At 41.5% G+C, this 25,402-nt stretch overlaps 1 protein-coding gene across 4 annotated transcripts in view; it reads right to left on the bottom strand.

The window, feature by feature from the left end:
• Positions 1 to 25,402, bottom strand: part of LOC148036571 (uncharacterized) — an 84,886-nt gene that overhangs the window by 9,449 nt on the left and 50,035 nt on the right. For all 4 annotated transcript variants that reach the window (XM_087678560.1, XM_087678558.1, XM_087678556.1 and 1 more), the window contains 3 exons: positions 23,687 to 23,765; positions 18,938 to 19,115; positions 18,713 to 18,752 (listed from right to left, as the gene is read on the bottom strand). In XM_087678560.1, coding sequence (XP_087534686.1) covers positions 18,713 to 18,752; positions 18,938 to 19,115; positions 23,687 to 23,765 — 297 coding nt within the window. The remainder of the gene's footprint in view (positions 1 to 18,712; positions 18,753 to 18,937; positions 19,116 to 23,686; positions 23,766 to 25,402) is intronic.

The following is a 25,402-nucleotide window of genomic DNA, read 5'->3' as shown; positions in this document are numbered from 1 at the left end:
TAAGTGCATCTTCCATGTCCACACATATCACACTAAGGGGTCCTTCACCTTTAGGCATGCCCTTTAGGACGTCATCTTTTTCTTAGCAAGGTGGTGTCTCCATGATGGAGGTTCATCATTCCATCTACACACTTTCAGGTTTTTCGCGGCTTGAGAATGCCACCAAACCACCACCGAGTGTGGATCAGTTGGTACCACATTTTGTCTCCATGACATTACCTATCGAGCCTTTAGGTCATTTCGTTGTGCCCCTACCAATGGTTGGACAGGGCTTACGTATCCCAATGCTACCAACTCTACCGGCACTTTATGAAAACTTTCATGTTTCAATGCCTCCACATCAATCGCCACCCACGAGACGTTTTCAACCTATTTCTACCTACCCACTTCATCCGCCTCCTACTTATTCCCCTCCACCACCCCCTCCTTATCCATCTTACTCCACTTACTCAACACCTCATGGTTCTAACTCCTTATCAAAGCAAATTTCTCTGTTGCGAACCCAACAAAAACTAGGTTTTAGCAGCAACCTCCGGAAGCATGCCAAAAATTGAAAGCTCCAAGACTTCAATTCAACAGGGCTGAAGTTGTTTTCTAGCCTATTCAAGCAGAGGAACCAGCAAATCATTGGATTTGGGTCATTTTCCATCTCCATCAAAGCAGGTGCAATTGATTGCCTGAATCAAGGGGCAAATCAAATTGAAGACTTGCTGGTCATTTTGGACAACAAGGGGAGTTGGAATACCGACAGAGATTCCAAGAATCCCATTATACATCTTCTTCTTCTTCAATTAAGTTAAATAAATACCAAAAGGGGAGCCAATTTTGGAGCCAACAACATGTCCAATGTCCAAGATATATGGTAAAGGTTGCATTTCAGTTTTGTGAATTTCTTAATTGTTGTAAATAGTGCTTAATCAGGTTATTTACCACCCTATCTAAGGAGGAAGGCCGGTTTCATGGTTCCATTGCCGGGATACCACTCAATCCCTTGATTTGATGGGCCCAAGGCACCCAATTGCAAGCCAAAGCTTTGTACTAGTGCTGATTTTTAGTCTCAATTGAGAATTACAACAATATGTCTTCATACAATGAGATGGACTCAAGCAATAATGATGCCTCTCAGTATGAACATTCACATGGGAATTAAGAAAATGCAATGCTTGACCTTGGACAAGGCTCTGACCATGGAGAGCAAGCTAAAAATGTTGTTGGGCAAGATGCACAGCCTTCAAGGCATAAGGAGGCTGATGACCAATAAAGTGAAAAGGAATTTGATGACCAGTTCAAGAATCGGATGAGTGTCAGATGGGAGAGGATCGAGGTGCAGCTGAAGTGCAGTAGACAGTGTGAGAGTGAGAGACAGAGTTGAGCACGATACCCAATGCAATAGTACTGAATAGAGTATATGTTGAAAGTACAAATGATAACCCTTATACCTTAGGGTTATAAGGGGCTGTTCACACCCGAACACAGTAAGTGCCCGTAAGTGTGCACCACAAGCACATACAAAATAGTACACATAATCTGGGGGAAAAAACCTCTCCTACCGAGAGTAAAAAGTGCCCCAGTGTCCTAGTGATCACCCGCACACTCCCATATGAGCGTAGGCGTAAGTAAGGCGTGTGAGATACCCAACAAACCCCCCTGGAGTGAAGAGTGATCAAGTGTACAAGGATCATCCGCCACCAAAGGGCGTCAAATTCAAAGCATCGCGAAATGCTTCAAATTTGTCTCGGGGAAGAGCTTTGGTGAAGATGTCTGCCACATTGCTGGTGGTAGGACAGTAGACAAGGCTGATATCACCTGCATGTAGCCTCTCTCTGACAAAGTGGTAGTGAATCTCTATGTGTTTCGTGCGAGCATGAAACACAGGGTTCCGTGCCACTGCAATGGCACTCTGACTGTCAGTATATAAAGGAGTAGGCTCCGTAATAGATACATCCAAATCAGCAAGTAAGCGTCTAAGCCATACGCACTCAACTGCAGTAGTGAAGGCTGCCTTGTACTCAGCTTCACATGACGACGTGGCAACAGTGGATTGTTTCTTGCTAAGCCAAGAAATGCATGACGAGCCAAGAAAGAAACAATTGCCACTAGTGGAGTGACGAGTATCAAAATCACCAGCCCAATCAGAGTCACTGTAAGCATGTAACTGCAGTGGTCCCCCCTTGGCATAAAGCAATCCAAGAGCTCTAGTACCCTGCAAGTAACGAAACACACGCTTCACAGCTTGCCAATGCGACATACGAGGCTAATGCATATACCTGCTCAAAACTGAAACGGCAAACTGTATGTCTGGCCGAGTGTGGCATAGATAGATGAGACATCCCACTGCTGGAGCATAAGTATGGATATCAAACAAATCACTGTCATCATGTAATGACAGTTTGAGCCCAGGTTCCATGGGTGTACAAACTGGCTTGCAATCCTGTAAGCCAAACTTCTCAAGAAGTTGCCCAATGTACCTTGACTGACATAATCCAATGCCTCTAGCATCATGTACAAACTGGATGCCCAAGTAATAGTGCAAAATACCCAAGTCAGACATGTCAAAAGTTTGCTGTAAATTATTTTTGAATGCTGAAATCTGATCAGCATGTGTTCCAGTGAGCAAAAGGTCATCTACATATAGACACAAAATCAGCATGGATCCCCCCTCTTTATGTACATAAAGGGTAGACTCAGATGGGCTGTTTACAAACCCCTGACTAAGCAAGAAAGCATCTATCTTTGCGTACCAAGCTCGTGGAGCTTGTTTCAAACCATATAGAGCTTTTTTCAGCTTGCATACTAAATTTTCTGAGCCTTCAACTGCAAAACCAATGGGCTGCTGTACATACACTTCTTCCTGAAGTTCCCCATGTAAGAATGCAGTCTTTATATCCAGCTGATGCACTTTCCAACCAAAATGTGCAGCCAAGGCAATCATAGACCGAATGGTCGTCATACGGGAGGTAGGAGCAAAGGTCTCCTCATAGTCAATGCCCTTTTTCTGTGCGTAGCCTTTAGCTACCAGCCGTGCCTTGTACTTATCTATGGATCCATCTGCGTTCCTTTTCAATTTGTAGACCCATTTCGTACCAATGGCACGCTTGCCAACTGGCAAAGACACCAAATCCCAAGTATGATTCTTATGAATAGAATCCAATTCAGCTTGCATGGCTGCCATCCAATGCACACTATGTCGTGCATCCTCAAAACATTCAGGCTCCTCATTATCATGAGTACATGCTGCCATAACAAACTCCATGGAATGTGCTGAATCATGCAGTCGAGTTTGCCTTCGAGTACGACCAACCAAGGGTGTTTCCAAATGACTATCTCTCATAGTCTGCGTGTACCATCTAGGCACCTGTCTTGCTTCCTGACTGTGTACAAGTTCCTGCTGAATTTCAGTTTCAGCAATGTGCTGATTTACTGCATGTTCCATAGGAGCAGCTGGCTGAACATTAGGTTCATTTGCTGAAGTACCAGCTGAATCACCAAATGTGATGGGCAGCAGCCCTTCAAAGACATCACGGGCAGCCTGATATGTATCAAAACCAGCCAAGGATAATTCTGATTTTTCATCAAATACAACATCCCTGCTGACAAAAACCTTCTTGGTCACGGGATCATAGAGTCTGTAGCCTTTGCTTTCGCTGCTATATCCCATAAAGATGCATTTTACAGCCTTGTTGTCCAACTTCTTTCGAAGTACCTGTGGAATATGGGCATATGCAAGACACCCAAAAGTACGGAAGTGGCCAACAGAAGGTTTGCGGCTGTGCCAAGCCTCAAAAGGTGTGACGGTTTTCAAGGCCTTGGTAGGGCATCTGTTCAAAATGTGGCAAGCGCACATGACGGCTTCCATCCAAAAACTATGAGGCAAACTCTTTGCCTTCAGCATACATCTGGCCATCTCCATGAGTGACCGATTTTTCCTCTCTGCTACCCCATTCTGCTGTGGAGTATATGCAGTAGTGTACTGATGGATAATGCCCTTCTGCTGCAAATAAGAATTCAGCATAGAGGACATGTATTCCCCCCCTCGGTCCGAACGGAGAGTCTTAATCTGGCAACCAGACTGAGTTTCCACAAGTGCACTGAAAGCCAAAAATGCATCATACACTTCTGACTTCTTTTTCAAGCAGTAGACCCAGCAAAAACGTGTAAAGTCATCAATAAATGTTACAAAATAGTAACAACCACCCAATGACTGTGTCTGCATGGGCCCACAAACATCCGAATGCACAAGCTGCAATCTGGCTGTTGCTCTAAAAGCAACATCACGGGGAAAAGAGAAACGATGCATTTTCCCCAAAATGCAACCCTCGCATAAATGCTCAGGAGGTCTCTCCAAGAGAGGTAATCCATCCAACATCTGAGTACGCTGTAATAGCATCAAGCTGCCATAGTTTACATGCCCCAAACGAGCATGCCATAACTCTGCCTCTAACATAGCAGGAGTAAGAGTGGATGTCAAATATGCAGACTGATCTACCGAAAGAGCATCCAACTCATATAACCCATGACACAGAGAACCTGTCAAGACCAATGTCATGTGTTCCTTGTCACGGACCATGCAACGGTCATCATCAAAGGTGACCTGCAAACCACAACGTGCCATAGAAGAAATGGAAAGCAGATTCTTCTTAATGCCAGGCACATACAAAGCATCCTGTAGGCGGAGAATAGAGCCATCAATGGCTGTAAGCTGAATCTCCCCAATACCACGAACAGGGTATGATGCATTATTAGCACACTGAACAGACTTCCCAACGGGAGGTGCACCAAGAGAAGCAAACAAATCTCTACGAGATGTGATATGCCGTGAAGCACCACTGTCAAAGAACCAAGTGTCAGCATCCTCTGTAGAGCTAAATGCTCTATCAGCCCAAGAGACATCATAACTGCAAGTGTAAAAACAATAGTCCCTGGCTGCAACAAAGGACGCGGACTCGCTAGCAGTGGAAGGAGCTGCAGAAACAGACATCCCTGACTCCTTCTTCTTCTCTTTGGCGATGCGCTTCCTGCACTCAGTGATATAGTGGCCAGGCTTCTTGCAGTAATGGCATTTTCCTTTCTTGGCTTGCGTGCCCCCCTGTTTCTGACTTGTCTGTGAAGTGCTACTACTACCAGAACTCTGCGAAGCATTTTTCCCTTGGCTGTTTTTACCCTTCTGCCTTGACATAAAAGCCTGCTCAGAGGCTATACCATCCACACCACTGTTCCGTCTAGTTTGCTCCTCCTCTAGAAGCAAACTGACAAGCTGAATGAAAGTGATGGGCTCTTTCGAAATCCTCATAGTGAGGTTCAAGGCAGTATGAAAAGCCAAGTAAGAGGGAGGCAGTGAATTCAATGTCGTAGAAATCAGCTGCGCATCTGAGTAGTACTCATCCACATTCATGAGTTGCTCCCGCAAGTCCTGAATTTTGTTGAGATGATCCTGCATAGAATCACCCTCATTCATCTTTAGAGTCTCTAGCTCTTTCTTCAAGAAAGAGATGCGAGTCTCATTCTTTCCTGCAAACATCTGCTCCAATGTCAACCAAGCTTCTTGTGAAGAAGCTGCTGAACGAATATGAGGAATGATAGAACGCTGAACTACCAATGCAATCAGCGACATAGCCTGTGCATCCCGTGTATCCCAAGCTTTCTGAGCTGCAGTTCTTGGGGGAAGTGGCTGAGCGGGCTGAGGTGGAGGGAGCTGAGGTTGCCCTCTTGCACGTCCTCCTGGAGGAGGAGTAGCGGGAGCCACAACTCCCGGTCGTGCTTCCTCTCCACTGACATAATCCCACAAATTTTTGGCCACTAATACATTCTTCATCATGAAAGACCAAAGGGAATAATTGTTCCCATCCAATCGGTCTTCCTTGGACACATAGGTGAATACATCTCCTCCCTGATTTGCCATTATTTCCCAAAAGGCAATAGAGCAATGTCAATGCAGTACGGGCTGGAAATCTGCAAATTTCCAGAAATTGCAGCAAACACAAGTCTGCAATTAATGTGCAAAGGGTAATCTTTCAAAAAAACTGTCACTGATGCACGCTTCCCAAGGTGCAATTAGTGCTCAGCAGCACTAAAACATCAAAAGCCCCAAAATTTTCTGCCCAAAATTTCTGTCACAAATGTCTGTTACAAAAGCCCCAAAATGTGCATTCAATGTGTCACAGACTGACACAGCACGTTTCCCAATGCTGAAAACTGAACCTGCTGCTGCTGCACGAATCCCTGTGTGGAAATAAAAAATGCAGAAATGTTACCTCTGCAGGTCGAAGACGGGCATGGATCCCGAGACTAGCACGAATCTCGAGGTGGCGCGTCAGAGGCGGCGGCGCCTTAGGGTACTGCACAAATGGCGGACTCCACGGGAGGTGGCGCTGGCTGAGCTGGCGCCTGCCGGAAGCAGAGTGCAGAGGCGACGGCCCTGCACAGGTGGCGTGTAGGTACAGGCGTGCAGGTCCAGGGGCGCAGCAGGGGACAGAGGCGGCGTCAGGCTGAGCAGGTGGCAGGCGCTCAGACGGAGCTGCGCACAGGTGGCAGCGACCTCTGTAGGTGGCGCGCAGCTGGCGGAGTTGGCGGGGCTGCAGGCGACACACAGGAGGTGACGGGGTCACAGGATGTGACGGGCACAGGCGGCAGAGGCGGGGGCTCTGATAGACAGGTGGCGGGTGGCCTTTAGCAGTGACGTGGCGCTGAGTGACTGATGACCTGATGACGGGCAGGACTGAGCTGCAAGTGACGTGGCTGCTGACGAAGGTACAGGCTGCACGTGCTGTACCAGACAGGTACTGACGAGCTGTCAGTGCTGACGCAAGTCCTCGGGAACCGAACAGAGCTGCTGACCAGCTCTGATACCAAATGTCAGATGGGAGAGGATCGAGGTGCAGCTGAAGTGCAGTAGACAGTGTGAGAGTGAGAGACAGAGTTGAGCACGATACCCAATGCAATAGTACTGAATAGAGTATATGTTGAAAGTACAAATGATAACCCTTATACCTTAGGGTTATAAGGGGCTGTTCACACCCGAACACAGTAAGTGCCCGTAAGTGTGCACCACAAGCACATACAAAATAGTACACATAATCTGGGGGAAAAAACCTCTCCTACCGAGAGTAAAAAGTGCCCCAGTGTCCTAGTGATCACCCGCACACTCCCATATGAGCGTAGGCGTAAGTAAGGCGTGTGAGATACCCAACAATGAGGACAGCAGCAAATCTCTTTGCTGAATTAGGAAAGGATCCTCAATTTATCCGATTTTTGAATGCTCCAAAGAAGCACAGGAAAGGCAAGAAGAAAAACACGTCTTCTACACCTCTTAGAGACAGCAAGATATACCAAAGATAATGCCAACCCTTCATTTGAAGCTCCCAAAGATGCTAATGAAGTAAAACAGTTTGGTACCTATGGGGCAAGGAATGCAAAGGCAAGGCTATCACGAAAGTGCCAATCCAATGGATTTTGGATATCCAAGTATGCATGCTATGATGGCGCAGCTAGGATATTTCGATGAAAGCACGATTTTTCATGCTATGGTTGGACAAAGGCTGCATACGGGAATGTATGGCACAAATCCCTATGGTATACAGCAACCAATGCATGATGTGCAAGGCCCAATGTATTTGGGCATGGCTGGAAATATGCAAAACCCTATGTATGACAGCACTGGCTTTATGCGTGGGGCACAAAGTAGCATGTTTGGTTCTGCATCTGCACCCCCGAATGCTTATGGGGCTCAAGGAATGAATGTTGGTCATGCAAATGCTCCCTTTGATATTGGTTTTGTTGTAAATTCAAAAAATGCATCCTTTTTGTAGCAGCCAATGTATAACAACTTGACACCCAAAGAGGCAACAAAACACTATGATGAGGGTGGAAAAGCAATGAAGTTTGAGTCCTTCAGCGGTGTATAAGATAGGCTAAAAGCTTTGACTTTCATTCAGCAGTTTGATGCAGCCTATTCAAGGGGAAGCTTCACGGAGTTCTCAAAGATTTGAAAGGCAGTCACTTTCTTGAAAGGGAATGCATTACAATGGTGGTCCACTCTTTTGATACAAGCTAGAGCTCCGTCAACGTGGATACAATTCAAGAAAATGTTTGCATCAAATTGGTTGACAAGTACCTTTGAGGTGGACATTATGACAGCTTGGAATAAGCTGGATGCTAAGAAATGTAAGAATCTAAAGCAATATAATAAGAAGTTTTGGGATGCATTGTTGCCTATTACTTCTTATCGCCCCGTACCCCTTCATGAGCAAGTGGAAAAATATGTTTGTGAGCTGCCCAAAGGAATCAGGGATTTTTGCATTAAACCCACCATGTCTAGCATGTCTTAGCTCATAGAGACTGCTGCTACAGCCAATGCTTTGCTACATGGAAAGGATTCAGGCTTCCTAGGGAGTGGGGAGAGGCTAAATAAAAGGTGGTTTAAGGCTGAGACAGGGTTGTCAAGTATGAAAGGTATGATACGGTATAGTACGATAAAATACGGTACTAATTGGTACCTTATGATTTTATAAGGTACGGTACAATATTAGTACGAAAAAAAAAAACTTGGTTATTTTGGATTATAGATAATAGAAAACATGTTTAGGGCTAAAATAGCAATGTCACTTGAGTTAACACGATGAATACATGAGGATAACAAGGAAAAACCTCATGCACAACATGCGCAACGTCTACTAGAAGACAAATGGGAGTGTATATGTAATACATCAAACTTCAAAGAACAAAGCAAAGTTTAGGGTGGATGGACAAACAGGCTCTTCATTCTTTTGTGTGTGTGTGTGTGTGTGTGTGTGACAAGAGAGAGAGAGAGAGAGAAAGAGAGAGGCTTGGCAGTCAATTCAGAGAGAGAGAGAGAGAGGGGGGTTTGAGGGATGCTCTTGGGATTGCATACTCATCTTGGAAGTTGGGAGAGAGAGAGAGAGAGAGAGAGAGAGAGAGAGAGAGAGTGTGTGTGTATGTGTGTGTGTGTGAGAGAGACTTGGAATTATGATAATAAACATAAGGCTTAGGAGTTGGAAGATATTGTATGGTCTAGTCTTCAGAGGCCAAAAAATAGCCTATTTTTTTGTATGAAATGGTACGGATACGTATCGCACCGTACGAACCGTACGGAATGAACTAGTCCGTATGTAGTACGAATGCAACTATGGGCTGAGAAAAGGGACAGATCTGAAAATCAACCTAACAAAAGGCCAAAACAACAAACAAAGGACTCGAAAACATTGGCACAACATACAGAATTAATGACTGCAAATAAATGTTTTATTTGTGAATAGCAAGGTCACATTGCAAGGCACTATCACAATAGGCAGCAAGCTCGAACATCAAAAAATCAAGGAGATTCTAAAGAAGAAGAGTTCCAAAACATCAATGGGATTAGTGCCCAATGTTAGTAATCAGCCCAATGATGATGCTACTAAGTTGTGCAAAGCATGGGGCAAAATTAGGAATCAGCATGCATTGATTTCCTTTGATAATGATGCATGAGCCAACATCATCTCTGTTGACATGGCCACTTGTCTAGGCATCAGAGAGGATGAGATGGAACCCATGGAGGAAGTTGGAATGGCATGTAAAGGCCATGCAGAGTCCATCACACCGCTCATTGGAAAGCTTCAACTTGCATATAGAAGGATATGTAGACAACGAAGAGTTCTTCATTGCTCCACTTGAGGGTTGTAATGTATTGCTTGGTATGCCATGGTGTCATTGTATGCATGCAGTGATTGATTCTCATCCAAAAAAGATCACTATTCAACATAAGGGAAAAGTACTCACACTTGATGTAAAGTTAAAAGGTGAATCTGTCCTTGTTGTATTTGCAACAGCCATTTCTAAAGTAATGAAAAATCATCTTTGAGCATACTTGGTTTTTACTAAGGATAAAGATGATAGTGAGAATGTTGGAAACATGTCTAAGTTAGAGAAGGATCACATGTCATTTCTGAAAATGTATGTTGATTGCTTTACTTAGTCACTTCGAGGGCAACTACCGCCTGAAAGGCCAAAAGATCATGGCATAGATCTTATCCTTGGAAGTAGCCCACCTAATAAGCCACCTTACAGAGTCCGTGCAACCCAAATGGAGAAGATTATGAGTCAGGTAAATGAGCTGTTAGAAAAATGGCTAATTCAACTCAGCTCATCTCCTTTTTGTTCTCTAGTGCTTTTGGTGCAAAAAAAGGATGATTCATGGCATATATGTATTGATTATCGTGCTCTGAATAAGATTACAATAAATAATCACTTTCTGACTCCTCGGATCAATGATGTTATGGATAGCTTGCAAGGAAAAACCATATTTAGCCGTATAGATTTGAAAAGTGAATATCATTAAATACACATTAGACCGGAAGATGTGGCTAAGACATCTTTTGAATTGTATGAGTTTCTTGTTATGCCTTTTGGACTTACCAATGCTCTTGTCACTTTTAATCAGTGATGGATCGCATCTTCAAGCCACATAGAGGATTTGGGGGCACTTTTTTTTATGACATGATTGTCTATTCAAAGAACAAGGCAAAGCATAGAAAACACTTAGACATTGTGTTCAATGAATTGCGTGAGCATAGGTTAGTTATAAATGACAAGAAAAGCGAATTCTTCTTGCATGAAATCCACTTTTTGGAACATTGTATTGGCTGATGGTATTTGCATGGACCCTGCAAAGATTGAGGCAATACGATCATGGCCACCTTTGAGAAATGTGCATGAAATCCACAGCTTCTTCAGTTTATGTTCTTACTACAGGAAGTATGTATACGGATTTGCTGAAGTTGCATCTCCATTGTATGCCTTGCAGAAGAAGAATGTGCTATTTAGAGGAACAGTAGTGGAGATTTCAGCATTTGAAAAGTTAGAAGGAAAAGATGACTTTAGATCCGGTGCTTGTATTGCCCGATCTAAGGAAGTCATTCATAGTTCAATGCGATGCATGTGGTAACAGCATTGAGGCTGTTCTTATGCAGGACGGCCGTGTTGTGGTTTATGAGAGTCAAATTCTCCACGATGCAGAAAAAATTTTGCAAGTCTATGAGAAAGAGCTCTTGGCTGTAATTCATGCACTGTCTACGTGGAAACATTATTTGTTGGGGGCTGATTTCACAGTGCAAACAAACCATCAAACTTTGATGTACTTTCTGACACGGACAAAGTTGTCAGAGAAGCATATGAGATGGGCAAATTTTCGCTCTATGTTTCATTTTCAGATTATACATATTAATGGTAAAAAGAATGTTGTGGCTGATGCACTATCACCTAAGCCACAAATTTCAGCCGTCAACATGGTTTATCACACTAAGTTGAACGCCATGAAAGAGCAATATGTTGTTGATTCAGACTTTGCTTATGTTTATGAACATCTTTGCAATGACCAAAGGCATGAACACTTTGTGCTAAGAGATGCATTTCTAGTGATGCATGGACAACTGTGTCACAAAGCAATTAAGGCCTAGAGCTATCACTGAAAGTCATGCTCCTCCATATGCAAGACACAGGGGTATCGATGCCACGATCAAGGCAGTGGAGCATTTCTTTTATTGGCCAGTTTTGAGGCATGATGTAGAACAGTTTATTAAGACATGCATCGTATGCCAGAAGGTAAAGCATGATAGGCAAAAGATGTCGGCTTTGTTACAACCCTTGCCTATTCCAAATAGGCCTTGGCAAAGCATTGCAATGGACTTTACTTTTGAGCTTTCTAAGACACCTATAGGGAATGATGTGATAGGGACTATCATTTGTAGGTTTAGCAAACAAGCCCATTTCATTCCGGTGAGGAAGAAAATAAAGGTTGATCATATGGCACGATTGTTTTTGCAGCACATCTTTAAGTATCATGGTATGCCAAAGTCGATCATTAGTGATCAAGACCCCCAAATAACCAATTTATTTTGGAAGGGGTTATTTGAGAATATGGGTACCACGCTAAAATTCTCATCATCCTTCCATCCACAAATAGATGGTCAGTCTAAAGAAGCAAATTCCACAGTGTTAGATATTTTGAGATGCTATGTTTCAAACCACATGACACAGTGGGAGTAGTATTTGCCCTTGGTTGAGTTTGCTTACAACAACACAATGCATAGTTCTACGGGCAAAGCTACATTTGATGTGGTTGAGGATGGCAAGAAAGTACCATCTATTCTGCAAACTAAGGATAAGATCTTTGAGGTTGATCGTTATGTGGAAAACTTGGATGTAGACTATGAAAAGATAAAATATGCACTTCAGAGATTGCAAGAAAAGCAAAAGAGAGTAGTTGATCGCCACAAATATGCTTTGCAGCTTGCCGAGGATGATAACGTATTGTTGTGTTTTGAAAAGGCAAGGCCGAAAAAGATAAAAGGAAGAGAAAGATTGTATCCGAAGTTGAGTATGAGATACTACAGGCCCTTCGAGGAATTGGAGAAAATCAGCAATGTGGAATATCAGCTGAAATTACCTCCACATTGCCAGATACACAATGTCTTTCATGTCAGTTTATTGAGGCCTTTTCATGTGATGTGTCAAAGGATATGTCTGCTTAAATTCAGCCTAACGTTGAGAAGCTAGATGAGATTTTGGTCCCTGAGAAAATTTTGGCACCTCAGGAAAAAAAAGTCAAAGGTAAAGTTTCCAAGAGATATTTAGTGAAATTGCAGAATTATTCACCAATGGATGAAAGAGGATGACTTGGCAAACCATCCTCAATTGTCGCAACTTTACCTAGATGCCTTTCAGCTAGAGCCGGGCTCTGTCAGGTTCAACAGAGCAAGGGTCTGGAGTATTGCATGATGCTGAAGGGTGAGGTAGCACTTCCACTCCTTCAGTTACGTGCAACTCTCGTATGTAGTGAATCTCGGATGTATTCACAATGCATCCAAGGTACTACGCTGACAGTATGTTTGCCATGAGGCCACTACTTAGTGTACTGGTCACTGTGAGATGTATGCAAATGACTATGAGCTTCACCCCAGCACTAGAACTATACTTTTGTATCAGCTTATGATCAATTTAGCATGAATTTTGCCTCAATTTTGAGACAAATTCTAATCGTTTTAAGCTTCGTTTTTTGATCAACTTGAGAACCGTTTATAGTCACTTTTGAGATCAGTTTTTGCATTGATTGCTGGTCAATCTTTGCAATGAGTTTGTGATCAGTTTGGGGTCACATTTGCAGTAGATTTTGATCAGTTCTCAGATCAGCAAGTGATCAGTTTATGATCAGATTATGCTTCGTTTTCAATGGTTTACATCTGGTTCCATGGACAACAGCATATGTTATGATACCATTGATGTTTTAGCCATGGTTTATGCTTGGTTATACTATGCTATGGTTTGATTTTGCCAGATGAGTTGAGCTCATGAGAAATAGACATGCCACATGATAATCTGACAATGTTTTTGAGATTATTTGTGAATCTTATGATCCGTATGATTGGATAGTAATTTTCAACATGTCCTGGGCATATGGAATGTTTGAGCAATAGTGCGCAATGTTTGTGTTAACTATGATGCCTTGTGGAAATTCCAATCCACTATTTTACTTTTGATGCAATTGGCAGTGCAATCGAGCACGATTGCAATGATTTTAAGGAAGAGTGTTGTCATGAGGACATGTATTTTTGATACCTCGCTTAACACGTGGATTAATTTTTAATCACATGGTTAAGTAAATGTTACACATGTGAGATGTATCTGGGATTAGAGTAAATTTACGAGCTTGGGATCCAAGAAAATCACGGAACGTGAAAGGCAAAAGTTGTTATAAGCTATGCAACACAAGTACTTGGTGGTATCTAATCCCAATTGTTAGCCTAGGTCGTTCATTTGGCCATGAGTGTCAATTGGTGACACTAGAGAAGTGGCACTTAATGGTACCTAACGTCAATCTAATGATCAAAGATGGCCCAGAGACCTCGAGAACAGAAGTTACCTAGTCAATTTAATTATTGGCAAATCAAATTATTTTTCAGGGCACCCAAAATAATTATTAGATTAATTTTCAGTATTTAAAGACTGAAAATTAATCTTTAATTATGAATAATGCTAGAAAAACCATTTGCAGAGGTTGCCACTTGTCAAAATGCCCATGCAAGACTAAAAACGTCTTTAGAGGCTAGAGAAATGCATAATTTGCAGCCATTCGTGGACCTTCTAAGGCAGCTAGTATCAAAAGATGGCGTACCAGCAAGACAGTAGGGTTGGTGGGGAGGAACAAGGAGTGAACTCGGCAAACATGGAGAAGAGAAGAGAAGAGAGAAGAAACTCTGATGAATGGAATGATGAAGTTCCGAATCATGGAGTGAATGTGATACAAGGGAACAAAGCTGCCGTAGCACAAGGAAGATAATGAAGACAGCCACGAACCACGAACCGCAATGTCCTCCTGAAGGGGTGTGAGGGTAGTGGAGAGGCTGGAGAAAAGAGGTGACGGACTAAATGAATCAGCCGTGAGGAATGAATGAGAAAGTGGCCTATAAATAGGTAGAGTCAGTCTAGGATGGCGCCCCTTTTTGGGGCTGCAAACCCTAAACGCAAAACACAGAAACACAAAAACGCAAACTGCGAGTGAAGGATGAAGGGTTTCTCAACAGCCAGGGCTAGGAGAAGACCAATCAACAGCAGGTCACAGCATCTTCAAGTTGTTGAGACAAGGAAGCAGCAGTAAATGACTGATTTTCTTCAATTCTTTGCATCTACAAGCTGTTGAGACAAGGTAGCAGCAGTAAATGACAGATTTTCTTCAGTTCTTTGCGAAGAAAGTCTGACTTTTCTCTCTCCTCGGTATTCTCTCTCATCTCCCAACCTTTCTATAGCCTTGCTCCGAAGATTACAACATTGAGATCACTAGAGGCGCTGAAATTTCAAATTTCTCTACTGTAAACCCTAATCTGCAGCACAAATTAGGGTTTAGCAAAAGCCTCGAGAAGCGTGCCTAAAATTGAAAGCTCCAAGACTTGGATTCAACAAGGCTAAAGCTGTTTTTTAGCCTATTCAAGTGGAGGAACCAGCAAATCATTAAATTTAAGACATTTTCCATCTCCATCAAAGCAGGTGAAGGCCAATTGACTACGCAAATCAAGGGGCAAACCAAATTGAAGACTTGCTGGTCATTTTGGATAGCAAGGGGAGTTGGAATACCAAAAGGGATTGGGAGAATCCCATTATACATCAACTTCTTATTCAATTAAGTTAAATAAATACCGAAGGGGGCGCCAATTTTGGGACCAACAGGGTGTCCAATGTCCAAGATTATATGGTAAAGTGTGCACTTCAGTTTTGTGAATTTCTTAATTACTGTAAATAGTGCTTAATCAAGTTATTTACCACCCTATCCAAGGAGAAAGATTGGTTACACTCCTAGTTGAATTCTCAAAGCTAATGCCTTGTCCTCTCCAAAATTCAACTAATTTCTCTCTCTCTCTCTAAGGGCGTTACCAAAATGATCTTCACTTCAATAAGATTTGGCAACTAGTTCAAGAGGGACCTAGTAGCCCTAGGAAGCTTTAGTGAGCCAAATACCCAAAAGCTCACTACTAAGAGAGAGATGGCAAAAAAGTATCCCATTCACAATGGATTACTTTCTAAACAAGACAGAGTGATCAGGATATCTATAAGAAAATTTTGTATGAGTATCATGATGCACAAAGTGTTGGACACCCTAGCATACAATGAACTTTGGCCTCTCTTGCTCACTACTTTCATCGCCCGCACATCAAGATTATGGTTGAGTTTAACATGTGTAAATACCAACAGTGTCAACTTATTAAAGCTGAATGGTACAAACGAGCGGGAATGGTACATCCTTTCCAAATTCTTGATAGGAAGTGGAGCAACATTTCTATAAATGTTGTGGTTGGATTACCTTGTACGAATCAAGATCGTGATGCAATTTGAGCTATGGTCAACCAATTGACGAAAATGGCTCAATTCATTCCTACAAAGACAACTATAAAAAGCCACGAGTTGCCTAGTCTCTTTTTTATTGGACATCCTTTCTTTATGGTTTGACTGATAAATGGTTAGTGACTAAGATTCCAAGTTGACTAGCCATTTTTGACAAGCAGTTTTTCAAAAATTGGAAACTAGATTGGTCATGGTGTCCTTGGAGTATCCTAAGATTGATTAATAGATTGAAAGGCCAAATCAAACTATGGAGAATATATTGCATGCATGTATCTCTCGTAGACAATCTGATTGGGAGTGTTATCTTTTTCAAATTGAGTTTGCTTATAATAGTGCTAAGCATTCGGCCAACTAGTTATAGCTTGTTTATACTTATGTATGGTTATGAGCTAAAACCACCGATTGTCGTCAAGCTCAAGGAAGTGAAAATGCAATCCATAATCGACTTTCTATAAAAAAATGTTGACAATTGCAAAGGAAAGCATTAAAATGACCCAAGAACGTGCCATGTTTTATGCTCAAAAACATCATGTTCCTCGAGAGCTCTAGGAGGGCATGTGGGTTTACCTTAAAGTCCCAAAGAACTCTGATTCAATAACTACCAACAAATGTTAAACGTTCTCTTCAAGGTATTATGGTCATTTCAGTTTATCAAGAAGATAGGTAGTATATCCTACAAACCGAATTTACCTTCAGAAATCCGAGTTCACCCTGTGTTCCACATTAGTCATTCAAACAAACAATTGAAACAAGGTGAACTAATTATTCTGATGAAGGTAAGTTCTACAACTCAAGAACACCACTTGATATATGGCACTCGAACCTGAATTAGTTCTCAACCTTAGGACTAAACGATCCCGTTGGACTGTTTATGCCAAGTAGGTCAAGCCAAAAAACCACCTAGAGACGGAAACTGCTTAGGAGTTAGTACATTCATTGAAGAGTTGTTTTTTCCATTTCAACCCTAAGGATATTGCTAAGAACAGTAACCATTCATAAGGGGGAAAATGTTTGATCCTTGGACATCCAAATGGGTGCTGGCAAAATCGGTCAAAGTGGTCAAGAAGTGAATTAGTGTAAATATATTAAGGGCACTTTGAGGTTAAGCAACTGAATCCTATTCATTGGACTCAAGGTCATATTGTGCACATTCCTTGTGTGATCACCACTCCTAGACTCTAGCCATGTTGGCCGACGTATCCGTATACCCGAATGGTGTGGACTCATGGTATGGGATGCCAGTCCTTGGGACGTGGTCGTGACCTACAATGTTGCTAGCTCCCATGCTCAAGGGTGAGCTTGTTTAGCTCTATGGCTAGGAGGTGGGTCTCATGTCCAATCCCTTATATTCCTGAATGTGGCTTATGTCATATCTCGTGTGCAAATAAATCCTACGAGGATGTTTCAAGGGGTATGAGGGAACCATGAGAGAAGACAAAGGAGGGTTAGGAAGAACTTGTGGGATGGACGGTACACAAATTTGAACCGGTGTAGCAATATGAAGATGCCTTGAAAGGTTCTTCACATTGGAAGAAATTATGATCTGAACTTATATATCAAAACTACTTCAAAAGGAATTAGCTATATCTTGCTATATGTTATTGAACTTTTGATCACGGGCCCTGATTTTGCGACATTATAGATATCAAGCTCAAGCTCTATTCAGCATTTAAGATGACTAAACTAGGTCATTTATCCTATTTCCTAGGCATGGAGATAGATAGACATGGAAATGAGACCTTTATATCATAGCAAAAATATGCTCTTCAGTTAGTGGATCAGTATTGCACAAATTAAACATAGCCTCTGGCCATTCCTCTTGATCCTACCGTGAAGCTTTCTAAGGATTCTCATGCATGCATAAGGTCAAATCTTGCATACACAACTTCACTGCTTAGTCAATATTTCAATGCACCAAAAATGTCACATCGGATTGCTTGTTTGCATATATTGAGATATGTTCAATATATTTGTTTTTTTTGGCTTACACTATAATAAAGTTTTGAATTTGCACAAGTACACTGACTCTAAATGTGCAAGAGATCTTGATACCCGGCATTCTCACAATGGTTACATTTTCTCCCTACGTAGTACGACTCCCATTATATGGTCAAGCTGTAAGTAAGAGACAATGGCTACCTCCACTTCGAGACCAAGTATCAAGCTCTCAATGATGACACCAAACAGGCGATCTGCTTAAGGAGCTTGTTGGCTTCAGTTTCCATGCAACATTTCAACTGTGATCTTCTATGACAACTACAGTGCCATTGCACTAGCTAATAACCCCATTGTTAGTTCGAAGACAAAGCACATTGGATCACATTTTCATTTCACCCGAGAGCAAGTTGAGCTAGGCACCATCCATCTAGCTCCTTAAACTGCATATGAGCACACCTAGACCCCAAGGTACTCAAGGCTACATACCATTTTGTCCGCCAGTCCAGCTGCCCTCCTCATGAGAGAGAGAGAGGGGAGGAGGGAAGAGAAGGAAAGGAAGTCATATCAATATCTACTAGAGGCCAAAATGGCGTATGAGACTGACACAACAAGAACAACTGATCCAGGGTATGTCAACCACATTGGACATTCACAAAAGCCCATTTTTTCCCTGATCTCCAAGCATCTAGAATCTAAACAACTCATCTTTTCAAAAAATGCAGCAGGCAGTTTGATCATGCAAAAACTGTCTTCCTAATCTGTTAAACAAGAGTTTTCTACTTGCTAATACAAGTCTTTAATTTTTCATGCAATGCTCAATAGGAAGCAAACTCTGAATCAAAATGAAAAATCAGATCCTAACTCATCCTGTAACAAGCCGGTCCCATACCAGTAGGTTGTGCCAATCCCACACCTGCTCCTGCACGCCCCTGTAAAGCATAACAAGCGTGAAGTAAACAAAAAGGAGCATGATGAACATGGAACAGAAATCATAGAGATGACAATTCCCTTGAATGCCTTGAACTAACTGATCTTTGAAGGGTTGCTTCCCTCAAATATTGCACATTTTAACAGTTCCAAAAAGACAGCCAAATTGTTATCTCATTCTTTATACCTGTTCCCTGTATCGATCTACACTTCCTTTCTCGTTTTCAGCAAAATCAACACGCAGTTGTCGTCCATTGATTTCATATCCTTGCAAATTCCGCCGTGCACTCAAGGCTGTCTCATCATCTCTGAACTCACAAAATCCATAACCTTTTGGTCTCCCAGTCTCCCTGTCAAGTACCAATCTGACAAAAAAACATCATAAAACAACTATCACAATCTTGGACATCATTCATTTAAAAGTTCAATTTCCACTGCAACTTTTTTATCCTTCGATTTGGGCTATTCTCGCTTGAAATATAAGCCCAGGTCCAAATTTTCCTTTGGGAAGAGAGCCAATTGGGACTTTTGTCTTTGACTATGCTCTATGCCCAGACAGTATCAGAGCTAGCAAGGCGGCTGGACTATATCAGTATTCCCTTGTTATCAAAATTTCCAAAAGTAACACGAAGCTCAGATGAGATGATGCTGTAAACGAAGGTATCAACCAGTGCAGTTCTGTTTTCAGAATAAGTTCGGAATACAGAACCTGAGACTTAGTATAGACGACATTTACACAAGAATTTTACACTCCTATAGTAGTTTTTAAACTCAAAGCATAGTTATGCATTGTACTGATGACTCTTTGAATTAGAATATAAATTTTTTTCTGGTCTCTAAATTGGACGTGGCCTTATGCACAGAAGATCCATTGTAACATTTTTCTTAAGGACTGCTCGTTATGCACTTAGACCCATTACCTGCACAAGCAGGAAATATTTATTTGCCTAAATGGAGGGCTACTGTGTGAACTTAAACTATCTGCTTCCCTTTTTTTAACGAAAAGCTACATCATATCCATTATTAACATATGGACATATAGAGTGGCCAAACAATCTAAACAGGCACAGCCATGAAAACACACACACTGATGAGATACTAAGGTCTATTCAATTGCATATCACAAGGCTTTCAGATAGCAATAAATACAAAGATCGCCTTTAAAGAAAACATAAACCAAACACACACATTACTTGTTTGCATTTTTCTGGCCAGTCTTCTAGTGTGCAATGGGTTGTGAATAAATGATACAAACATGCACACAGGCACACATCTTTGGTCAGACCACCACCCTTGAATGAAAGGGATGTACAAATGTATTCTATTCAAGACAGACAACAAATAGATATCAGGTACAGTGGGAACATGCATCCATTTCTGTTTTCTTAAACGTGTCACCAAAATTGATTATTTCCTGAAGAGATTGTTACCAAAAAAAGTATTAAAAGATAGGGCTTCAAGTTAGCTGTGGGGGTTCGGGAGGTCGGTCTGTGGAACAAACAAACAAAGCAAACCAACCATTGCAGACCCAAGAGCATTTACCAGAGCTCTCTGAAAATGTACCATGTAGTTGCACAGACAACCTATCTAGACTCGTATGGCCAAGCAATTCAAAGTTCATGTGCTTCAACCTTTGTAGTGTATGAACATTCCAAGCAATTAGCTGCTGCATTTTGGTGGCAGTGGCACAGGCACCACAGTGTTGGCAGTTGCCCACCACCACATTGGGGCTCTTGCCCTTTTAGCCATTCCTATACCACAATCCCACTCCTAATAAGGCCATGTGTGGCATGGCTGGTACTGGAGCCCACAGCAGACCACTTGGAGGTACGGGAGATCGTAGGGAGTCTTACTGGATGGCACATCTAGAAGGCGTGTTGCTAGGAGGTTTTTGGCAAGGAGAGACTTTCAGTACAGGTGACTTTGGTAGAGCTCTGGACCTCCATCATCCACTCCTTCTACGGCTGATGGGACTAGGTGCAGGGCGAGTCTCGAGCTCGTCAAGAGCTCCATTTTCACTTCATGTGCACCTGGGGCGGCCAGGACCTGTTCTTCATGATGCAGGCAGGCAGCCCCAGATGGCGATACAGCATTCCGTTGTAATCAGTTTTTTTGAGTAATATAATCAGCCACATTTTACTTTTTTTTTTAAATGTGTGGCATGGCCAGTATCTATCACATTGACATGTTCACATGCCTCTTGCTCCACTCACTTCAAGTTTTGGAAATTAGCACCCCCTATCCTAGTGATCTCTGTATGTGATTCTCAAGAATTTGCCGCCTTTTGAAGTATATGAAGTAGGGAAGGATTTCTAAGTAAAGATGAACTCATTACATGTGATGTAGATGCTTCGCTACCTAAGTCTGCCCTCTAAAGAGGCAGCTCTGGCTAAAGATCAAAGAGAAGAAATAATATCTCTTGCCAAATGGGTTGATTTTTTGTCAATTATCATCCATTAATTCACCATTGTACAAAGTGATAGTCCTTTGAAGCAAGCACAATTTGAAAAATGTCAGAAACAGTGGTAAAACATACCCCATATGAGAAATATGCATATCACAATATAGCAACTGCCACATAAGTAAAGCAAGCTTCCTCTCTATCCATATTTCCCAAAGCCACCAATATCTAATCCAACTGAAGAGCCTGGGACACTGATAATCTAGAAGACAATATGCCAAACAAGTTAAGTTCTTTCACAACTTCAGCAGGAAGCCTAGCATGCATCTGCTCTGACTGATACTTCCATCCTATGACCTATGTCTGCAAAATGTGAGCATCTTACACAATGGGAAAATTCGGGGGCATAATTTCATCCAACAAAGCACTCCAATTCAAACATCAAAGAAATCCCTTTTGTTTCGAAGGCAACTCATTTGCTTCCAGATTTTAATCAGATACAGTTTCCATGATTTCAAAACTTTCATTGCAATTCCACCATTTCAAACGGTCATGTGTCCAAGAGTATCAGCAAGTTCATCCACCTGTGTAGGAGTTACAGTAAGCAGTTAAAGCATGATGAAAGAAATTCCATTTGGAAAAGGAGACTGGAAAAATGATTCCTTTCATTTTCCAATCCTTATGTCTGTATAGTTCAATGTTCATTTGATGCAGCTGCACTTATCATGCATGCCAATTGCAATAAGCACATGTCCACTGCATCATCAACACCTTTCAAGCCACGTCTAGACCAATTTAAGCCTTACAAGCTCTTGGATTGCCAATGGTTTCATCAATAATTGCACTCCAATGTACACTTTTCATATTCCATCTAAAGGTGGTACTGGACATGGCATGACCTTTTCCCAATCTTGTCTCACATATGTTGAATGAGGGCAGCCTGAGATTTTCCCTTTAGAAGGGCCCAAGACCACTTCCTAATCATGGGTAGCAATTCAATGTCCACATGCTGTTGTTCCACAACTGCTGATTTTGAGGGAAAAACGAGCAATAAAGTTGCCTCCTTGCCATAACATGATACTAAAAATTCAATATGTCGAGGGACTCAAGCATCTTATGCAAACAGGTTGACGTTAAGTCAATGTAGTACCTTTTTTATCAGAATCATAATAGCAATAGAGTTCCCTTAATTGATTAATAACTTTGGTTGCTCTAAATCATGTTTGGAAGGTGCAATTGTGTGCTGTCCACGTGCGCACTCCCTCCCTACGCCCCCCACCCATGTGTGTGTCAATTATTGTATTAACTACCAATGTATAAAGTTTCTACACCATCTGGATCAGTGAAGCCACAATAATTCATACATTAAAGAGGTCTACCAATCCTCGAGTGACAAAGTGCGAGTTCCTTCTGAAGAAATCAGAGACACTACCCTCAAAAGTCTCACATTCGCACACGTGCACACACACAAGCACGGCACATGCACTTGTAGAACCAATCTCTCTTTTGAAACCGCATGCATGTACAAGGGGAGATCATCTCTCTTTGTAGAGAAAGGTCAAATTTTCCAGTGGGACTATAAACTTCTTGCAATCATAATTATTATCAGCACTTAATGAACTTGTTTATGTTGCCATTAAACATAACCACTTCACAGGTCGTACTTCAAGTAAAACAAATAAGTATGGACATATCATGCCTTTGTCATTCAACATAACCGTCAACTTCACGTCTGGTTGAGCAGTTTTCACAATAGATGCACTTAATAGCATGCAATTCAGGCCACTACAACTTGAATTGGGTTCAATTGCAAACCTCAAGCAATGAAATGGACCGGATAAGAAACTTGGTATCTCAAGCCCACGCACTTGCTAGATTCTATTTCATTTCATCAATGAGACTCCTAATGAAACATGGGAATATACAGTATACAATCCGAAAATCCAAAAGCTGCATGGGACACTAAGATGTCATACATGATTATAGGGGGCTTCAGATCTCAAATAGCGAAGACATAATTTTAAAACTGTCAAACCTCTTAGCCACCAGTTAGCTTTACCTTCAAAGCATTTAAAAGTCCCAGAAAAAGGGCCCTCAAAAAGCTCTGGTACATAAAATATGTCTTATCATTTTGTGAACAATATCTACTTTCAATGACCACAGAAGAAAGCTTTTCAATGCCAGAATATTAGCACAACACTAAATCAGATATGTGGAGAATTCACCAAAAGAAGCATACTTGTTAACAAAGATACTACGTTTGCCAAGTATCATAATCTGTTAAAAAGCACAGGGCATTCAATAAATTTCTACATTACAGAGTAGACAAGATGGAATGCAATGACTTAGACGTGGTAAGTACATAACAACAATATAGTTTAGCTTCCATCCTTAAACTGGGCAGAATAACCATGTGTAAAATTAGAAGTTCACAACAATAGTGGCTTAGTTTGATACAGCCACCTTGAGTTTTTCTGTTTTTCAACAAAATAACATGTCAGTGATCTCTTGTCATAAAGAGTGACTTAGACCCACCGGAATGAAACAACTGGTCCAATCTCCTCAAAAATACGAACTAACTGACTCTCTGTTGCATCATAGGGTATATTTCCAACTGCAACAAATAGGCATTGAAATCCAGTTAGACTTAGTGCAGATATCAATCAGCATACAGAATCATTTTGAAATGAATATATCTTAGTTTCTCTTAATAACTAGTTTTTCCTTATACAAGAGATTCTAGGCAATAGTATGCATGCCACATTTACCTACATCACAATAGGAATCTCAATGAATGCAACCTCGGATATCCTGAAATACTGATCCAAGTGCAACTGCATATGAAGTCCCTAACTGTTAATTCTGCACTTCATGGTGCCATGGTTAAGGTAGTCAACAAGGACACTGTCTGCCATCAACGCAAGAGGACAGACAGTGTTGGAAATCTGGTCCCAAATTTAGCACTTGTTAGCATCAGAACCTGCTCTAAATTGGTGGAAAATAGGAACCTGATTGGGTAAAACTGGTTTGATAGCTAGTGGATCTGATTAGTGGTGGTCTGCTTGGTAGCTGGCTGGTTTGGGCCTTTACACTTTGTATCTGCCTATATAAGGGGCTTCAGCTCATGAGGAAACAAGCATTCTACTTCTTTTTAATTTGGTCTCACTCTGTTTTCATTCTACGTGCAAGATGTGTCCATTTTGGTTCATCAATTGAAATCCATGTAATTTCCAATATGGTATTAGAGCCAGTAGATCTCATTAGCAAGTCTAGAGTCACCTTTAGCATACCAAGCCTAATCCATGCATGAGTAGTAGCATTATTCTTTTCAAATTTGAATCCCTAGTATTTCTCACCTAGTTTCTGCACCTACCTACCTACAATGGAGGGCTCATATCTCAAGTTTGGCCATTTCATTTACAATCCCCTATTGTAGGCATCTTCCTGGTTTAGGTGTTCTACCTCAGCAACACAAATCAATTTCTCAAAACAAGCATAGTTTTCTTTAAGTCCTGTCGTACACATCATGCTCCCTCCATGGCACGTTATTCCCTGAGCTATTGTGGGGCTTTTGCAGGCCTAATACTTGCCAAAATCCAGCTTGAAACCATTTCTGGGAATTCTCTCTCTACTGCATGTAAAAACATTCTTACTCAAGCTCCTCTGGCGGCCATATCTAGAGTTTCACATAGTCTTGCAGTCTAAGCTTCCATTTTCCATCTTTCTTAATCTTTTTCTCTGTCATCATTCTGTCAAGCTACCACAATGCTAAAAAGTCTATAAATCAGTTGAACTTCAAAGAAACAGATGAGTCAAGATAAGCAAGGCTTTCAACATCTAAATGAAGACTATCAAAGTTATGGAGGCAACCAAATTCTATTTTGTTATTCCAACCATAGAGTTGACTCCACATGTACTTCAAGTCTTTCAATCATGAGGACATCAACAACATTTCAAAAGTAGATCTTCCACTAATCATCACCATAATGATTTGTTTGAGCATAACTGCTACTTGGATTCTCATTCTTGTTTGAGAGCCACTGTATAAGCTTGTTGTTATGCATAATAATCTATGTATAAGCACTGTACATTCATTATTCATCCACTTTATTGTTCATTGTGTTCACTGTCTCTAAGTTATCCTAACCCTAACCCTAACCCTAGCTGTGTTTTGTATTTATCAGTCTTTGCTTGGTCATACAATTGGTTTTGTGTTTTTGTGTTTAGAGCATTTCTTCACAGCATTTTCAA

The sequence above is a fragment of the Lygodium microphyllum genome, chromosome 5 (assembly GCF_053477565.2).
Source record: "Lygodium microphyllum isolate KBCC chromosome 5, Lygodium_microphyllum_v1.1.10, whole genome shotgun sequence".
Taxonomy (NCBI): Eukaryota; Viridiplantae; Streptophyta; class Polypodiopsida; order Schizaeales; family Lygodiaceae; genus Lygodium; species Lygodium microphyllum.
This window is presented reverse-complemented; position numbering and strand designations above follow the sequence as displayed.